General features: G+C 37.6%; 1 protein-coding gene across 1 annotated transcript in view; it reads right to left on the bottom strand.

Annotated features, from left to right (window-relative positions):
• The window catches only part of spon1b (spondin 1b), a 78,144-nt gene that overhangs the window by 23,422 nt on the left and 37,624 nt on the right, over positions 1-17,098 (bottom strand). The window contains exon 7 of the mRNA XM_055034303.1: positions 333-397. Coding sequence (XP_054890278.1) covers positions 333-397 — 65 coding nt within the window. The remainder of the gene's footprint in view (positions 1-332; positions 398-17,098) is intronic.

Below are 17,098 nucleotides of genomic sequence, written 5' to 3'. Positions count from 1 at the left end.
TAGCTTAAAGCATATTTTAGAGGTCAAAATATATCTTAATTTTATCATTTAATGTCAAAGTCTTGTTTGGGCAAGACCAGAAGAACTTTAAATACCCATATTGCTTAACACTGCAGTAAATTCAGAGGCAGAAATATGAATTATCCAGTAGCTCTCTATGTATATCATGATCCTATTTCCTTCACTGCATATTGGAGTTGGAGAAGTTACTCTCAATCAGCAAAACAAGAAATAAATACTCCTATTTCACACATGTGTCACTTATATTTCTGTTTAATCTCATCTCAGAAGTACAGAAGCACCCACTGTTTTGAAAATTGTGTGATACTTACAGGTTAAGTGGCTGCCATGCTGGCCACTGAGCTTTGGTTTTAATGACGGTCAGCACTTCATCACCCTGCAAAGAGACAGATGGAGTGAAGAGTGGGTGTTACGTAGTGCAATGTGCTTCTAAATGTACAATCGCAAAGTGAGAGAAATGAAACATTCACAGGGAAAAGATGAAAACTGACATGACTGGTGGGGAGAAATCTCATTCAAGGACAGCATAGTATAACCCAATTTTCTTAGGTTTAAGAGCGTGGGTAAAGTGGGTGTCATCATGACAAAAATGATCCTCAGGTGTTTTACTTTAGATGTCTGATTCTACATGGTGACATCACTGTGCCCCCACCAGTCTGGTTGTTCTCTTTGGAGCATTACAGCCACTTTATGTACTGCAGCACGCTCTTTCTATTACTACAAATCCCAACAAATTATCCAGTCAAAAACAAAGGAAAAAAATTATAGATTTTGCCTAATCTTGAAGTTAATTATAGAGGAAGAGAATTTAAAGTTTTTCAGTTCAATAAATATCTTTAATGCAATCTCTATTTCTCCATCTTTTACACTTTTTCAGACATGCAGAAAGAAAAACTTTTTATCTGGTTGACTGAAGGTTACAATCTTCTCTTTGAGGCTGAGTGAAGAAAAACAAGTTCAGGCTGGATGTGTGTGTTCTGTCCTCTGTTTGAGTTTGTGTGGTCAAAAACAATTTTAACAAGTGAGTGTTCATTTTCTCTTTCGAGCATCCTGGGGCTTTGAGGCTTCAGTGGCTTCAGACTTCACCCCACTCTTCCACACACACGCAAGCAACAAATAGTCACATACAGGCAGGCAGAAAGACACACACAGAGACAGATATGGAGACAAATACAAAAACATTGCTCTTCAGAGGGCAAGAATAAAAAAACAGTTCCAACAAAGTGACAAGAAGTCAAGAGGAACAGAGTCAAAAATGCATTAATCAATGTGCAATGGACACAAATCCAGACAGGAGCAGTTTCAGGCAAAGCAATAACAGAGATTCTAATGATACTTTTCCTTCTGCAGCAAAACCTTTTTATGAGGAGAAAAACTATTTATTCAGCTTTTCTGGATTTGGCCTATTTTCAAATACAACAGGTCTTTGCATGAGAACATCATGATTGTATTCAATATAACGAGCAAAAATAAAGGTACTTGTTTTGACTTATGCAATTTATATAGATGTAACAGCAGTAAAGTTGCTACAGGAGTATAATTCTGAACTGAGATGAATAAAGTATTGGTGATGAAAAGCATTGGTGGCATCCAAAACATTTCAAATTGTTTCCAGAGACGTGTTTTAAGATGCGAAAGAAACAATGAGCTATTTGGCCACAGTGATAAAAAATAATGTGTGAAAGACTTAAGATGAGGCTTTCAGACCTAAGAACACTGTAAAGCTGTCGGTCATGGATGGGAAGTATGGATTTAAATGTTATTCAAAACACTTTGTGATATTTATTGTGTCAAACATAAAGCGATGACAAAAAAAAAGTCCCATGAAGTTGTTCTTAGCAAAACATTATATTTTATTTTGCATCTCCATTGTTATGACACTGTGCTGCCACCTAGTCTGGTGAATTGCACAAAGATAATAGAATCAAAATAATGGAATCGAAGCTCAAGTCGCTTGTTTTGCATTGCATTTTGTCCAGTACACATCAGCAGTTCAAAAGTAAATTGCAAATTCAGCCACATATCTACTATTTTGTCTATTTTGTGCAATTTAAGTGGATGCCATAATGAAATCTCAATCAGATTAACCACCGTCAGAGAGTCAGTCGGTCATGTTTACATTTCTCCCCTCGTCTCAGCAATTTGGTTCTTGGAATAAACAGGTTTAAGGTAATTTGATATAATTTTTCTTACCAGCATTCATTACCAGACACCCAAAGATTTTCCTCAATAGAGGATAAAAGAAAATCGTTCTGACAGTCACACTGTCCTGCACATTTTAGCTGAAAACACGTGGCACAAAAAGCTTTGTGGAGGCTGTTTGGGAATGCAAATTTCTCTGTAATGGTCCTGTTTGTTTATGGTAATTATAGCAATGGTACAAAATAACTGTGATTTTCCAATTTTTCAAAGCACCTGATTTTTTTTTTCAGAATGTTTTCAAGAAGAGAAGAAAGAAAAGAGCTCAGGAAAGTAGACTGAGAAATTGGTTGTGAAGAGAAAAAAATATGTATTGAAAAAAACAAAACTGAAGAATTTCTGCTCAGCATGGTAGAAAGAGCCCCAGATGTGATGGAGGACTCACAAAATTATATAGCTGAACATAACAAGGATAGCAAGAAAGATGAGAGGAATATAAGGACTCAAATGGAACAGGAATGGGAGATAAGTGGGTTGGGGTACTAACAAAAGCACAATAAAACAAGAGCAGATAAAAAAAATATAGATTTCTTTGAGTTTTGTATTCTTTTCATTGAGTCAATCTTTGGAATGACATCTTTAAATGCCTAAATTATATGCCAGCTTCTTTCTGCCATTTTTACGCAATGTGCTGATTATAAATCACTTAGTGAGCTTTTCCATGTGCATAGATGATAACTGAACAAACAGCTAAATAAGTTGGTGAAACAAAGGGAGATATTAAAGCATGCACTCTGTGGTTACGATGCAACAACTTTGAAACACTGATTGTACTTTAAAAAATACTATGTTACACAGAAATAACTTATGGATTTAATTTTAAATATCTAGTCACATAATAGACAGTGAACAAAAGTAAAAATGCCTCTATGGCCTCTATGTCATGTTAGGTTGTAGTTGTTTGCATCATGTCACCAGTTATTAAAGATTTTACAATATCTTGTTACTTTAAATGTTTTTATCATCTGCTGCATTGTTTGCTGGTCACCGAGGGAGTACCAGAGTACTAAATAAAGATGCACTGCTGTAGTGATTGATGTTACTGTATTAGTAGTGAAGCAATAATAATAATAATAAAAATATACCAAAATATATTGAATGGCTAGTGATTGTGGAAAATTTACAGTGGTGCTCTTATGAGATTTCTCATCTATTTTCAGCACTGCTGACTTTGAGATTTTGTTTCACAGGTTCTGAGAAAAAATTTAGGCTTTCAGTGGGATTTTACTTAGGTTTATTTCATATCTTTCTCCGCAATCACATTGTAAGCTGCACAGGCAGGAACAGTACGGAGGGCGTTCTGGTTGGCTACTATGTAAGGATTAAACATCATATAGACTTCAAAGTCCAGCAGACGGCACAAAAGGCTGGGTCCGGAGTTAATTTCATCCCATTAGCTGGCCATGTCCCATTGTGATGTGTATGTAGATATATGAGGGCAGTATCATCGAATCGTCAGACCTCCTCACCAGTTTAGATTCTCTATTGAAGCCTTATAGGTGAGACAGCCACATATTGACTTTAAACCTTCAGCCAGACCATTCCTTATCTCATGTCACATTGAGATGCCAAAAAAGCCTGACTTCAAAAATGTTATAAAAGAGTTTACAATGACTGTGGTGCAAATGAAGCACCAGCAGCTTCTGTTGAATTCTCTATCTGTCAGAGATTTGCTGTCATCTGTTCTTTTCCATCCTCCACAGCACCAGGTGTGACAGCAATAAAAATAAAGAGGAAACAGCTGAGGCCCCGGACACATCTTTCAAAGAAATTACAAAGATTAGTGAGTGACACTGCTGGCAAACACGAGGGCATGCAGAGCTCAGGTGAAAGCTTCAGTAAAGCGATTACTGTGACTCAGTGCTGCCTCTGCACTGTGACAGCAAACATCTATATCTGGTCTGTCAAACAGATGGATGGAGAAAATGTGAAAAATATATTTTTTTTAAAAAAAAAGCACAGAAAAGGAGAGGGACAAGAAAATTTGAAGGCACGCTGGATGTAATGGGTCCAATCATTCAGCTCTTGTGCGACAATTTTCAAATGAAAAGCTGAATGGCATAAACATAAAAACTTAGACTATGAGAAGATAAATGTGTAGTTGCAGACACCTCACAACACCCTCCACCTTTCGCACAAAAAAAGTGTCCTTGTGACAGTTACAGGGTTAAATTTAAAGTCCATGCCATTAACCAAATATTATAATAACTGAAGACATTTTGATTGCAGTAATCAACAGACTTATGAAAATAATTCCAATTACAGGCTAAAAATATTTCCATAAGGATGTTGATTAATATTGATTCATGCCAATATTAGCTGGAACAGTGAACTTTAGACTGTTGTGTAAAGTATACCAATGGATTATTGTAAGATGAAGTTGGTGGCTTCAGTGGCCCAGGGCATAGGGTTGTCTAGTGTTGAGAACATTGTAGTGTCTGATTGAACAGGACGACTTCTTTGGAAATACTTGAGAGAAACAGTCACGCCAAAAGACACTGAGCGTGAAAAACAAGTTTAATCTATGAACTCTAGAAGCAGTAGCCAAGACCTGAACATGCTTATATCTGGAACATCAGTATGTGATAATGTTTCCTTTTTGTTGATCAGAACCCTATAAAAGAGATGCTGTCCAGCGATTTGTGGGATTTCACTTTGACGAAGCCAAGATTTCCTCGGGTTTCGGTGGTGCTGTCTTAGGCTGCAGTTTGTAATAAAACTTTGCTGTACAAAGTCATGCATGCAGAGTCCTATTCCTGAAGCATCACTGCACCAACATCTTGAGGACACTGACAGAAGACACCGCAACATCTTCAAGCTTCCAGTTACATGCAAGACTGACTCATTTGTCACTAGCTAATAGACTAGCTCAGTTGGTTTTACACTTGCTTGTTTGACACCCTTTTCATAAAAGCAAATGTTTGAACAGCAGGATTGACAGAATAAGTGAGTTGACAGTCTCTGTTGAGTCTAGAAGGACAATTCCATCTGCAAGATTTAGATCTGATAAAACTTATATATGTTATGACTGTCTAGTATAATATAAATTCACATTTAGTTTTTTATTATTTGTAATTTTTTACTGAATGGATAATAAAAATATATATTTATGTCTGAGTCAAAGGTCCTTCATGAAACATATTAATAATTTGGCAATTTTCAGCTGTTTTTCAAGGGAGCTGGTGCTCCTATTAAAATATTTCTTAGCACAAACAAAAGGCAACCTGCAGCATTTCCATGGCAAATATTCTCAATTGGCTCAGTTCCGCCCAGTTATCTCTCTGCTCACTTTGGAATGAATTTTGTCTGGAGAGACTCAGTGACAAGTGGTTCTGTATTGTCTTTTTAGACTTGTCTAATAAAGGAAAATGAGCCTGGAGACTTTGGGAAAAGGTGTCTAATAAAAAAATCAACACTGCACTAATGCAATTACAATTGCATAGAGGCTGTGGAACAGATTGGTTACGAGGCCACTATGTTGTAACTCAGTCAGATAAAATTCACAGCTCAAGTCAAAACGTAAGACCTAACACACACACACACACACACACACACACACCACACACACACACACTGGCTGAAAAATGGCAAACAATTTTAATAGTCTTATATAAAGTCGAGTAAATGATGAAACAGTGTAACCTGGGGGAAATAGACTGCAGTCCCACTCATCTCGCAAGGTGTCTTCAATCATTTGCTCAGTCTTATTTTGCAAACACAGCTCTATTAGCTCAGGAGCTTCCTTATCAACCATCTGTGACATGAAGCTGTATCATCTGTCCACTTGATATGACACCGGCTCCGCCCCCATGCTGAGGTGGACCAATCATTCCAGGGCACTGGTCAGCAACTGACCAATCAGCTTCTAAGTACAGTTCTCTGATACGGTGTATTTGTTTTGTGTGTTTGTGTATCTGTCTCCACATTGCTGATAACCCAGGATCCTTTTAGTACATTACACACCAATGTTATCACCGATACATAAATATTTCACCTGAGGGGCAAATCAGCATAGATTTTTGTCAACCTCTCATATCTGCAAAAGTCTCTATTACATGCAACCTTCAATTAATATTATGATTACTTGAAGAAAATATGCTTAGACAAAAGTATACACATAAACCATCCCATTTTAAGCTATTAATGTACCCTTTGTGCTTACCAACCCCTTTAACATTGAGGCTATACAGGAAAGTAAATAACTCCACATAGTAAGCAGTGTAGCACTTTTCAATAGAAATATAATATACGGAAACAAAGCAAACAATAAAAGCACATTACAGATCACAAAACACAGCAGGCATAAAATGAACAGTCTCAAGGTAAAACAAGAAATTAGACACCGACATTACCATAAAAACACATCGGCAGCTTGAAAGTGCTTTTGTAATAAGGCCCTGGTTATAAAACAGGGAAAATGAGGAAACTGCTGCAGAAAACGATATGAATTTGCATTTGAAGTGGATCTGGAAATGGAGATGACGTACTAAAGACTGTTATCCAGTGAAACTCAGCTGCTCAACTGAAAAAACCTCAGAGGCTTTTAAATCTTAAACGTTGTTTTTTTTTTATGATCATCTACTGAAAGACGAGGGAAAGAGAGGGAGAACAAAAAGGTGGAAGATAAAAAAATATAATCTTATTAACCTGTGTAATTTAATACATTCTCGAAAGTAATAAGGATTTTTATGCTTTGTGATGCCTCTTGCTCCTTGTATTTTTTGTGTTTCTCCTTGATCTAATATGATGACTCCTAACTCGTACAGTATCAACAGTCACTGAGGTCTAGTAGGTGCTAATTGCTTGTATTTTAGAAAAGTAAGAGACATGATTAACAGTTGTTGATTGTTATAGACACCTGATTGGTGTATATATATATATATATACACCAATTTAGTGTATATTTAGTTTGACCAAAAAATTTAGTTTGAACAAATTCTTGTATTTCATCAAATTCTCCTCTGTTGTCATTTTTTTTCTCTTCTTATTTTACATCCGCTTTAATTACTAAATTCTGAGACTTTTTTCATATTTTATCATCAGACACCGTTCTCAAACATCTGGAAGCAAAAAAGTTACCACACTTAACTTTTTAAGACCTGAATTACGAACAAGTCAGAAATTTTACTTCTTGCTGGCGTGGCCTTTGCATCCACAATTTTACTGGAAGTTAATTTACAGAAAGAACTACAATTCCGAGGTACATAGTACAAGGAAAAAGGAGCAGCACAGAAACACCAAAAGCACAAAAAACCAGGGATGTCACACAGAAGCACTGTGCAGACTGGTGAGGCAAAAGAAAGCCAGGATCACAAGGGAGCAAAAAATGTAGTTTATTGGAGTGCAGATTGAGGCAAAAGGAGAAGAAGGGGGTCAGAGAGTGAAAGTCCAGTAATTGCTTTGACCTTGCGTTTGTAACTCAGTCAAAGCGAGTGATGAATTTCATGCCCTCAGCTCTGTTGTGGGAATAAAGCAACCACTCTCAGGGTTTTTGTTTATGACCACTTCGAGCAAAACATGTAGGGAAGACAGAAGACTGGCAACGGGAGATTCTGGGCAGGTAGTGAGCTCTCACTGCAGCCCAGGGGAAACTGTTAAATGGGAGCGATAGACTGAAGGGGATACTTCAGGTCCAGAGAAACAAGACAGATTGCAGTCTTGTAACACATATAGGGGAGATGGGCCGTGATCGTGTGACCTGTCAAATGGACGTTTATGAGTTTTGATAGACTGGACTCTGAGTGACCTGCAGAAATCTGCCCTTTTTTCCCCTCTCAGGTAAGTTAAAGCAGCTCCAGAGTTTCCAAGCACAGAAAAACTATTTTTTTCTGATTATTAAAGTTTTATAAGCCCCACAGCAGCAGTAAAATTTGTCATCTTGTACACTGCATCCACCGGGTGACCCAGCTGTATGAATGATTCTTCATAGACCATTATGCGCTTTTTATGCTGTTTTAGATTAGAATAAAATTTTCTAAGAGATTTCTGTTGAATTTCTGGGTTTTTTATTTAAAACATTTTGCCATTAGCCTGTCAAACATGACTTTTGACATAAACTCTAAATATGTTTTGAGGCCAAATAGAATAGTTTGCAAGAAGATAAAGATTTGTTAAGGCTTATATAGGAAATGCTGTTTGAGTTTAAACATCTGAACCAATTTGTTTCCTATTTTTTCAACACAAAGGGGCTCAAAAGTTTTTAGATGCTTCTTGGTATTCAATATTTAATGTGATGCTCTGCTGCGACTACAAGGCACTCAAGCTTCAAATTCATATGTAATTCCTGTTCTTCTGCAATGTATTGTTTATCACTTTAAACAAAAAGAGCACACTCTCAGTTTAGTTACCAACATTCAATCCGTTTACTAAGTTCACTTATTTGATTTCTTCTTAAACACATAGTCAAACAGTCATTTTGGCAAACAAATGCACTCAGCTTTATTACTGCAGTCAATATGATTCAGAAAGAGCATGAAACATAGGAAGAAAGGGCATGGGTGTTGATTCCAGATACACTTTTCTGAGCATCTCAGTAATTTATTATTTACTTTGATTTAAATAGACAACTATATCTCTGGTCTACAGAGAATAATAGGAGGGTGCAACCCTGTGCGAGTAAATTGTCCCTAATACATTGGGTGGTCACTGTATGTGCTGTGTAGCAATGGATCACCAGAGTCTGGATATTCATCACATTTTAAAACTAATGGTTTTGATCAGATGGGTATCTATCCAGAGTGCATTGAGGCTAAAAATATAAATCAGGGAAACAACTAATTTCATGTCTGATCTGAGGCCAGTAGTCACATCAGAAAATATACTCCACTAATGACGGCCAACATTTTATCCAGCTTTGGCAGTGCTGTATGCAGACAGGGGGGCACACTTTGAAACTACTCCATCAGTTTCAAAGAACAACCAAAATACCTCCAACACACACAGTGACATAGTATATAAAACATATCAGTCATTCTGTGATGTTTTTTATCTTGATTTTAATTTTAATTTTGTTCAAATTCACACTTAAGAAGAATTTCTATTCATTTTCATTTTAGTATAGAGGGAGACTCTCGGGGCCGAGTTAAGTTTATTTTGTTCTGAAATGATCTTAAGCCATTCAATACATTGCTTAGTTAGATAAATTTATGCGGTTGTTGTTGTGACACTAACGTCGACAGACTGTTATGAGCTATTAGCCGACCATAACATAGGAATGTCACTGCCTGATGATAAAGTTTGTCCCTTCACAGTAATTTGTTAGTTTGTTGCATTTCAAATGCAACAAACTATGAAAGGAGAAATAAAACATTATTGCACTTAATGAAAAATAAACCTTTGTGTAATTATCTGACACTTCAAAGGGTTTCATGAACACTCATAGGTAATTAATCACTGCTTGGCCTTTGCAACAGTTCCTAACGAAAGCATTTCTAACTTTCAATTTCTAAAAACAGCTACAGAGAAACCGTCATTAAACTGATGCAATCAGAAGTACACAGAACTTTTAAAAGGTGCAACTGTCTCTCCGACTTCTATTTGAGTTCTCTGGTCCTCCACAGTGCACGTCTCCCTCGAGATACCATGATAATTATCTTGTCATGGGCGAGATTGGTTTGTTGAACACAAGTGATTACACTGAGGCTGATTGGCGCAAAATATAACTGGCTCCAGCGTCTCTAATGAAGAGGGATGTGAACTGGTGTCGAGCTGCTGTCACACATTAAATGCCAACCCACATGTCAGCGCTGACACGGGCGCTGAGGTGGAGATGAGGGCCCTGATTATGCCTTATCCTCCAATATCCGGTTGATAAGTGTTAAACAACGATGGACTTACAAGAATAACACGTTGCAGTGGAGGGGAGGAAAGGTGGCAGGAACAAATATCTGGGTTATTTTATCGAAAAAATGTAGATTTGTTCCTACATATTACATATTTTTAACATAAAAAATGAAATGACTTGTGGAAGCAATGTGCCTGTTTTTTATTCCTGATCAGGGAGGTGAGGTGTGAGTGTTGCAAGCACATTGGAGATGCGGTTGTCCTCCGACAGAGAACAAAGAATCTACCTGACTGGCATGTTAAAATGCTCCCAACGTTGAAATGTGTCACTTAAAGGAGAAAGCAGTTATGTGGTTGCTTCACAGGAATGGCCTACAAGTCTAAACCTAATTGGCTTTGTTGGTTCAAATTACACTAAAAAAAATGAATGAAAAACAGAGATTCTTCAGTTTATACCAGTTCAGACTAACACATGATGTATGTCTTTACATTGCTGCAAGGATTTATTTTACAACACAAACGCAGGGATAGAAGGTGGTTTCTTTGAAATGAGTCTTGCATTCAGGTTATTTTTTTCAATAAAAAAATACAATCACATTTAGAACATTAATTAATAATTACAATGGTATAATGGTAAACATATTTTAGACCCCAATAAAATCCCATTGCTGGAAGCAGCACAGGATAAACAATGATAGAAGTTTGTTCTTTTTTTTTTTTAATTGTTCAAAATCTGGTAACACTTTTTTCACTAGTTTTGATTCAAAAGTCAAAACTACGCATTTCTATGGTTACCAATTCAGAAAATCAAAACAACTGCAACCTGCCAAATTTACTAAATTTCTTCAGGAAATGTAGTTGTGCAGTGCTGCACAAAATGGATGGAAAAACAAAGAAGGAGGATGACCTCAGATTCATCTATTTCACCTCAACTCATTAGTTGAGATATTGAAAAAATAACTGGTTTGAACAAGACAATAACTGCAAACACACATGGAAACTAGCCTTGCAATGGATAAAGCAAGTTGAGATGTAGCTGTAGGAATGAGGCCCTGACCTCAGCGCTGTTGACAATAATAGATTCTAGCTTAACAAACATGCTTAACTGACCTCAACCAATTGTAGTAGGACACATGGTCAAATACCCAGACAAAACTAAGCATGAATCTCATCAAACCCGCCCTCGTTGTTTGTGCTCCTTGCTATCAGGGTGTAAATGTACCCATTTAATTATAATTATGATTATGATTAGTTGGTTTGGAGACGAACAAGCTGATATTAGCTGAAATATCAGTCAAACTACCTGCTCGTCTGCTGCCTTGTTGCTTGTAGATTTCCAAGTGATGTTGTAAATCTTTGTCCCTTAAATAGCAGAAATTGGGATGTTTTTATCTAGTTTCCAAACTGCAACGACCCATGTAGTAACCAGAAATATGTTAAATAGCCAATTTTTCTCTTTCTTGTAAGCATGAAAAAAAGTCCGGCAGCCTTAGTTCATCCAGCTGACTGGAGTTCAGTCCTGGCTGCTCTTTGATAAAACAGCCAACAAAACAGCTCCCTGCAGCTCTTCGTCCCATGTCTCATTAAAATCACTTTCTTTCAAACTTAAGAAGAGAACGAGGTAGAAGCAGTTTGAAACTATATTCTAAAAACCTGTTCATGTTGAGGGCATGTACTAAAGGCTTGAAACTTTTGTTTCAATGACACTTACAGTTAGGCTGGCTTAGTTTATTCTGCACTTTCTTTGTAATTGTGCTGCTATAGGCTTAGGGTGCTGGAGGACAACCAGAACAGTTTTCAATTGGCATTTATTATTACTTACGTGAAGTGGTAATGAAAAAGATGCATGAGATATAGAAGTTATGTTGTGGAGGAACAAACTGTTGCCATTCTGCCCACATTGCAAATGCCAAGTGGAATTGAAATTATTTCGCTTGATTTTACATCTGAAATAAAAATTAAAAAAAAGCGGGTAAAGTCAGTTTGAATACCAACAAAATGACAAAGTCAGAGGAAAAAATGTGAGAAAGTAGAAGAAACCTAAGCAGAAAGGGACATAGAAAGTGACAGCGCAAACTGTGGAAAGAAGAGGAGCAAAAAGTGGAGTTAATTATTTTAGTAGTGAGGAGTCAGAATAGTTGTGTTTTGATAGGTGAGTGAACCTCGTTAGCAAGTCCGCATCTTTTATTTCTACTCAGCGCATTGCTGCTACCATCCGTGAGTAAGACACCTGATCACGCCATCTCTGTTTTATCATGCTTACCAAATCCCACATGCCCAAGAGCACCTCTTCTCATCAGAACTTAATCTTTCCTTTTCAACACTAATGAGGTAAAATGAAAAAGAATAACTACGATAGAAACGGTGATGTGTAGCATGTCAATAGCTTAAAAGTATTCATCATTTCAAAATAGCAAGACGGACTCGGATTTCGCCCGGGGCCAGCAGCTTGGGAGATAATTGGAGATTCATGAAGTGATTGTGATTATTGATGGGAGAAGTGGAGAGGATGGCTGAATGCTATTTATCCAGACTTGCCTCAAACGGCGCTGCTGGTGACATAAACAACAGGTGTGAGCGGGCATCTCTCTGCTCAATTATAGGTTTTAATGAATACAAATTCCAAATTAGCAGAAGGTGAATGCGCAAACACATACATGCACACAAACACAGCGGTTTCATAAGCAAACATACAGAATGACAGGCTTTAAACCTCATCCCCTGAGGAGCAAAAACAAGATAGTAACAAAGAGAGGCTAGAAGCTTGCAGTAATTTATTTTCTTTCTCTCACTGGAACAATATTGACTGAAAACAACTTAAGGGAGGATACTGAAGATGGTTTCAAAATGTTGGAGCCAAATTAAACAATGTTAATGTAAACATCATGCCATGATATTCCATTATTGTTATCACATAATTTTATGTCACTGGTTATAATAAACTAATGCAAACCACTTCACATCTGCTTAACAGCAAGGGGAACCAGTCAGCATGTGAGTCAGTCGGGCATAGTGTCCTTGATCGGCTAAAATCTCACAGAAACTTCTCAATCCACACCTAAAGAATTGGTGTGGATTGATGTTAGATGTATTAATAATTTCAATATAATTAATACATCTGGAGATGTATTAATATAAGTAAATGATTGGCCAAGCATTGCTAAATTTACAGCTTTGTAAATGTTATGGATACATTACATTTCCTCAACTGTCACCGTAACTTTACGAGGTCAAATCTAATTTGGGCTTTAAAAAGACAATCTAAGAAATCATCTCAATCTTTTACTACAGCCTGACATGTAATACTGGGTGTCACATCATTGCACAAAAGGCTGCAGTGCCACAATAAGAATTGATAAGTTAAACTGTAGGCAAATTGTGGTATAAAAGTACTTTTGAACTGTGGTAATCTCCACAATAAAGTGGATATGATACAAAGGTGTCTTGTGAAAGCAGAAATTCCCTCAGTGCTTTTGAGCGTTGAGTTGGAATGAAGTCCCACTACAAAGTGAAGCGTTAAAGCCTTTCAACATGAGATGAAAGTCAGACATAAACACGAGAAAAGCTATGAAGGATGTCATCATCCTGTCTGACGCCGAGGTGTAATTGAGCTATAAACCCTCTTAGTCCATTGCTACTAATATAACCAAGAGGGAAACCTTATTTGGATTAAATCATTTGTTTAAAGTTCATTTGTTTGAAGAGTCTCTGCAGAATGCATTAAACCTTGTGAAAACTTTGCTTTTATGTTGGAATCACCATACGGCAGCAAGAGGAAGGAGAATTTCTGAGGTGTTGCTATCTTTAAGTTGCACATTAATGGTCACCCACCAAGGCGGTATATGCTTCTTTATATCAAAAGGGGATGAAGGAGAGAGATATCCTATGTCTGAGTCCTGCTGCCTCTCGATGCAGAGTCTGCATTTCACATTTGAGCTTGGATGTGTCTCCACAGCTAAGAGTAGAAGCAACATCCTCTAAGCCCATAATTTAGTCCAAGGAGCCAGAGAACAGCTCAATGAAATTCCAACAAACAGGAATAAAATCTGCATCATAACAAGGAGAGAAAAACAGTCATGACTGGTAAGATTTACTGTGGATGATTGAAACACAACTGAAGCAGGAAAATGAGGATCTGCTGTTATGCAAATGGACTTTTCTGGGGTTTCTTGGTGTGCATTCCATCCCAAAATATGTTATCCTAAGCAAAAAAGATGTTTACTAGAGTCGAGCTTTATGTATTTTTATCCTCCACACCTATTGAGCCTTTGAAAAAGTGAGCTCCACTCCTAATCATGACTGACAGTAAGTATTTTAGACCACAAATTTTCTAATGCAGTACACACACAAAACAACTGTAAAATAGGGTAGGGTTAATGTTAGGGTCACTTGGCCTATAAACACAATTTAAAAACTGGTGTGTAGTTTGTAATGTGCACTTTAAGCACAAGTTAAAAGTGAGATTGGGGATGAGGAGTCTTGCTGCTACATCATCACAAACCACACATGTTAAAAAGACGGTAAGCCTATGGACCCCTATGGTTCAACATATCGATACTCGTGGATGAAAAATCAATATCTTCCGAGTAGGGAAAAAATCAATAGATATCGTAGAATCGTATAATTATACAGCCCTAATCTTAGCAGAGATAAACAGAATGCTTTTATTCCAGGTGAAACTTGAAATTAGATTTTGGAAAAAGTAATACTGCAAACTGACATCTGTTCTCAGTGACTCACAATTGCTTATTGATTTCATTTTTATTTTATTTTTTTTAATTTAAGTACATCAAGCTCCTAGAAATCCTAAGATTGTAGCTGGTCTCCGATTTCCTGGTTTTGCAGAAAAAAAATAAATAAATTGTCCTGACATGCAATGAAAAGAAATTTAGAACTAAAATACACGAAGCACAGAATTTAATTGGTGCTTTGCACTGATAGGTTACAGGAAAATGGAGTCAAATCCTTGGGATGATGTTGCTTGGCTGTCACCATCTTCTGCTTCATTTGTCCAGACGTCTCCCTCCTACAACTCTCAGCCAATTAGAGATGGCTATAAGCTGCCATCCGTCTATTAGCCAGCAAAAGCTTTCCAAGAATCCCACAGAAATGGGTCTCTATTGTGAGATGTGTATGTTCTCACTGGCTGTTCTGATTTAACTGTATCTCTGTCTTTTGCATCAAGAAATCAGGACAGCCTTAAATTGCATAATCAAATCAAAATCAAATCAAATTTTATTTGTATAGCACATTTCAGCAGCAAGGCATTTCAAAGTGCTTTACATCATAAACACAAAAACACAAAGTCATGCAACATAGAATAAACAATACATTGTTACATATTACATTTTGAATACAATTCTAAACAGGTGTGTTTTTAATTGCGATTTAAAGGAAGTCAGGGTTTCTGCTGTTTTACAGTCTTCTGGAAGTTTGTTCCAAATTTTTGGTGCATAGATGCTGAAAGCTGCTTCTCCTCTCTTGGTTCTCTCTCTTGGATGCAAAGCAGACCAGAACCAGAAGACCTGAGAGGTCTGGAAGGTTGATACAACAACAGCAGATCTTTGATGTATTGTGGTGCTAAACCATTCAGTGATTTGTAAACTAATCACTGAATGCTCAAAGTCTATTCTTTGAGCTACAGGGAGCCAGTGGAGGGACTTTAAAACTGCTGTTATGTGCTCTATCTTCCTGGTTCTAGTGAGAACGCGAGCAGCAGCATTCTGGATCAGTTGCAGCTGTTTGATTGATTTGTTGGACAGTCCTGTGAAGATGCTGTTACAATAATCAATGCGACTAAAGATAAATGCATGGATGAGTTTTTCTAGATCTCACTTGAGACACTGGTCCTCTAATCCTGGAGATGTTCTTCAGGTGATGGAAGGCCGACTTTGTGACTGTCTTTATGTGCTCTAGCAAGGTTCAAGTCCGAGTCCATCACTACCCCCAGGTTTCGGGCCTTATCGCTAGTTTTTAGTTGGAATAACTGAAGCTTTGCATTGACTTTAGATCGTTCCTCTTTAGGTCCAAAAATAATGACTTCAGTTTTGTTTTTGTTCAGCTGAGAAAGTTTTGGCACATCCACACATTTATCTGTTCTAAACATTTATTCAGTGATTGGATGGGTTCAGAGTCACCTGGTGACATCGTAATGTAGAGCTGTGTGTCATCCGCATAGTTATGGTAGCTAAATTATTTCCTGTTATGACCTGAGCTAGTGGGCGAATATAAATATTCGCCCACTAAGATTGAACCTTGGGGTACCCCACATGTGACCTTTGACCTCTTTGATGAGAAGTTTCCAATTGAAACAAAGAAATCCCTGTTCTTTATGTAGGATTCAAACCAGTCGAGCACCGAACCGGAGAGTCCAACCCAACTCTCCAGTTGATTCAGTAATATGTCGTGGTCGACAGTGTCAAAAGCTGCACTGAGGTCCAACAGAACCAGCACCGTGGTTCTCCCACAGTCCGTATTTATATGGATATCATTGAATACTTTTACAAGGGCAGTCTCCGTGCTGTGGTGAGCACGAAACCAGATTGTAAAGAGTCAAAGCAGTTGGTCATCATGAGGAAACTATTTAATTGTTTACACACAGTTTTTTCAATAACTTTGCTGATGAATGGGAGGTTTGAGATCGGCCTGTAATTCTGCAATAGTGATTTGTCGAGGTTGTTCTTTTTTAGCATTGGTTTCATGACTGCTGTTTTCAAAGCCTGGGGGAAAACACCTGATGTGAGTGATGAGTTACTATTTGGATCAGATCAGTAGCAATAACAGGCAGGACTTTCTTAAAGAAATATGTGGGAAGGACATCCAGACAGCAGGAGCTTGAACTGAATTGACTTATAATTTCTTCTAGGGTTTTATAATGAAGTAGTTTAAAATGAACATAAGACAGAAAACAAAATAGGGAAGACTCAGGCGCACACGCACAGAGCCTCTCACACTCCGAGACAACCGAGGTGGAGTCCAGATGCAGTGTGGATGACAACACACCCTTCATAGCAACCTGCTACATGACCAGCTTGACAAACAGTGGAATCACCCTTGAGACCAGTGATGCATAGGGAAGACACAGCAATAGAAAGAG

This window comes from Poeciliopsis prolifica, unplaced genomic scaffold (genome assembly GCF_027474105.1).
Source record: "Poeciliopsis prolifica strain line A6 unplaced genomic scaffold, Auburn_PproV2 SCAFFOLD001, whole genome shotgun sequence".
Lineage (NCBI taxonomy): Eukaryota > Metazoa > Chordata > Actinopteri > Cyprinodontiformes > Poeciliidae > Poeciliopsis > Poeciliopsis prolifica.
The sequence above is the reverse complement of the archived record's forward strand: the minus strand, read 5'-3'. Positions and strand labels throughout refer to the sequence as shown.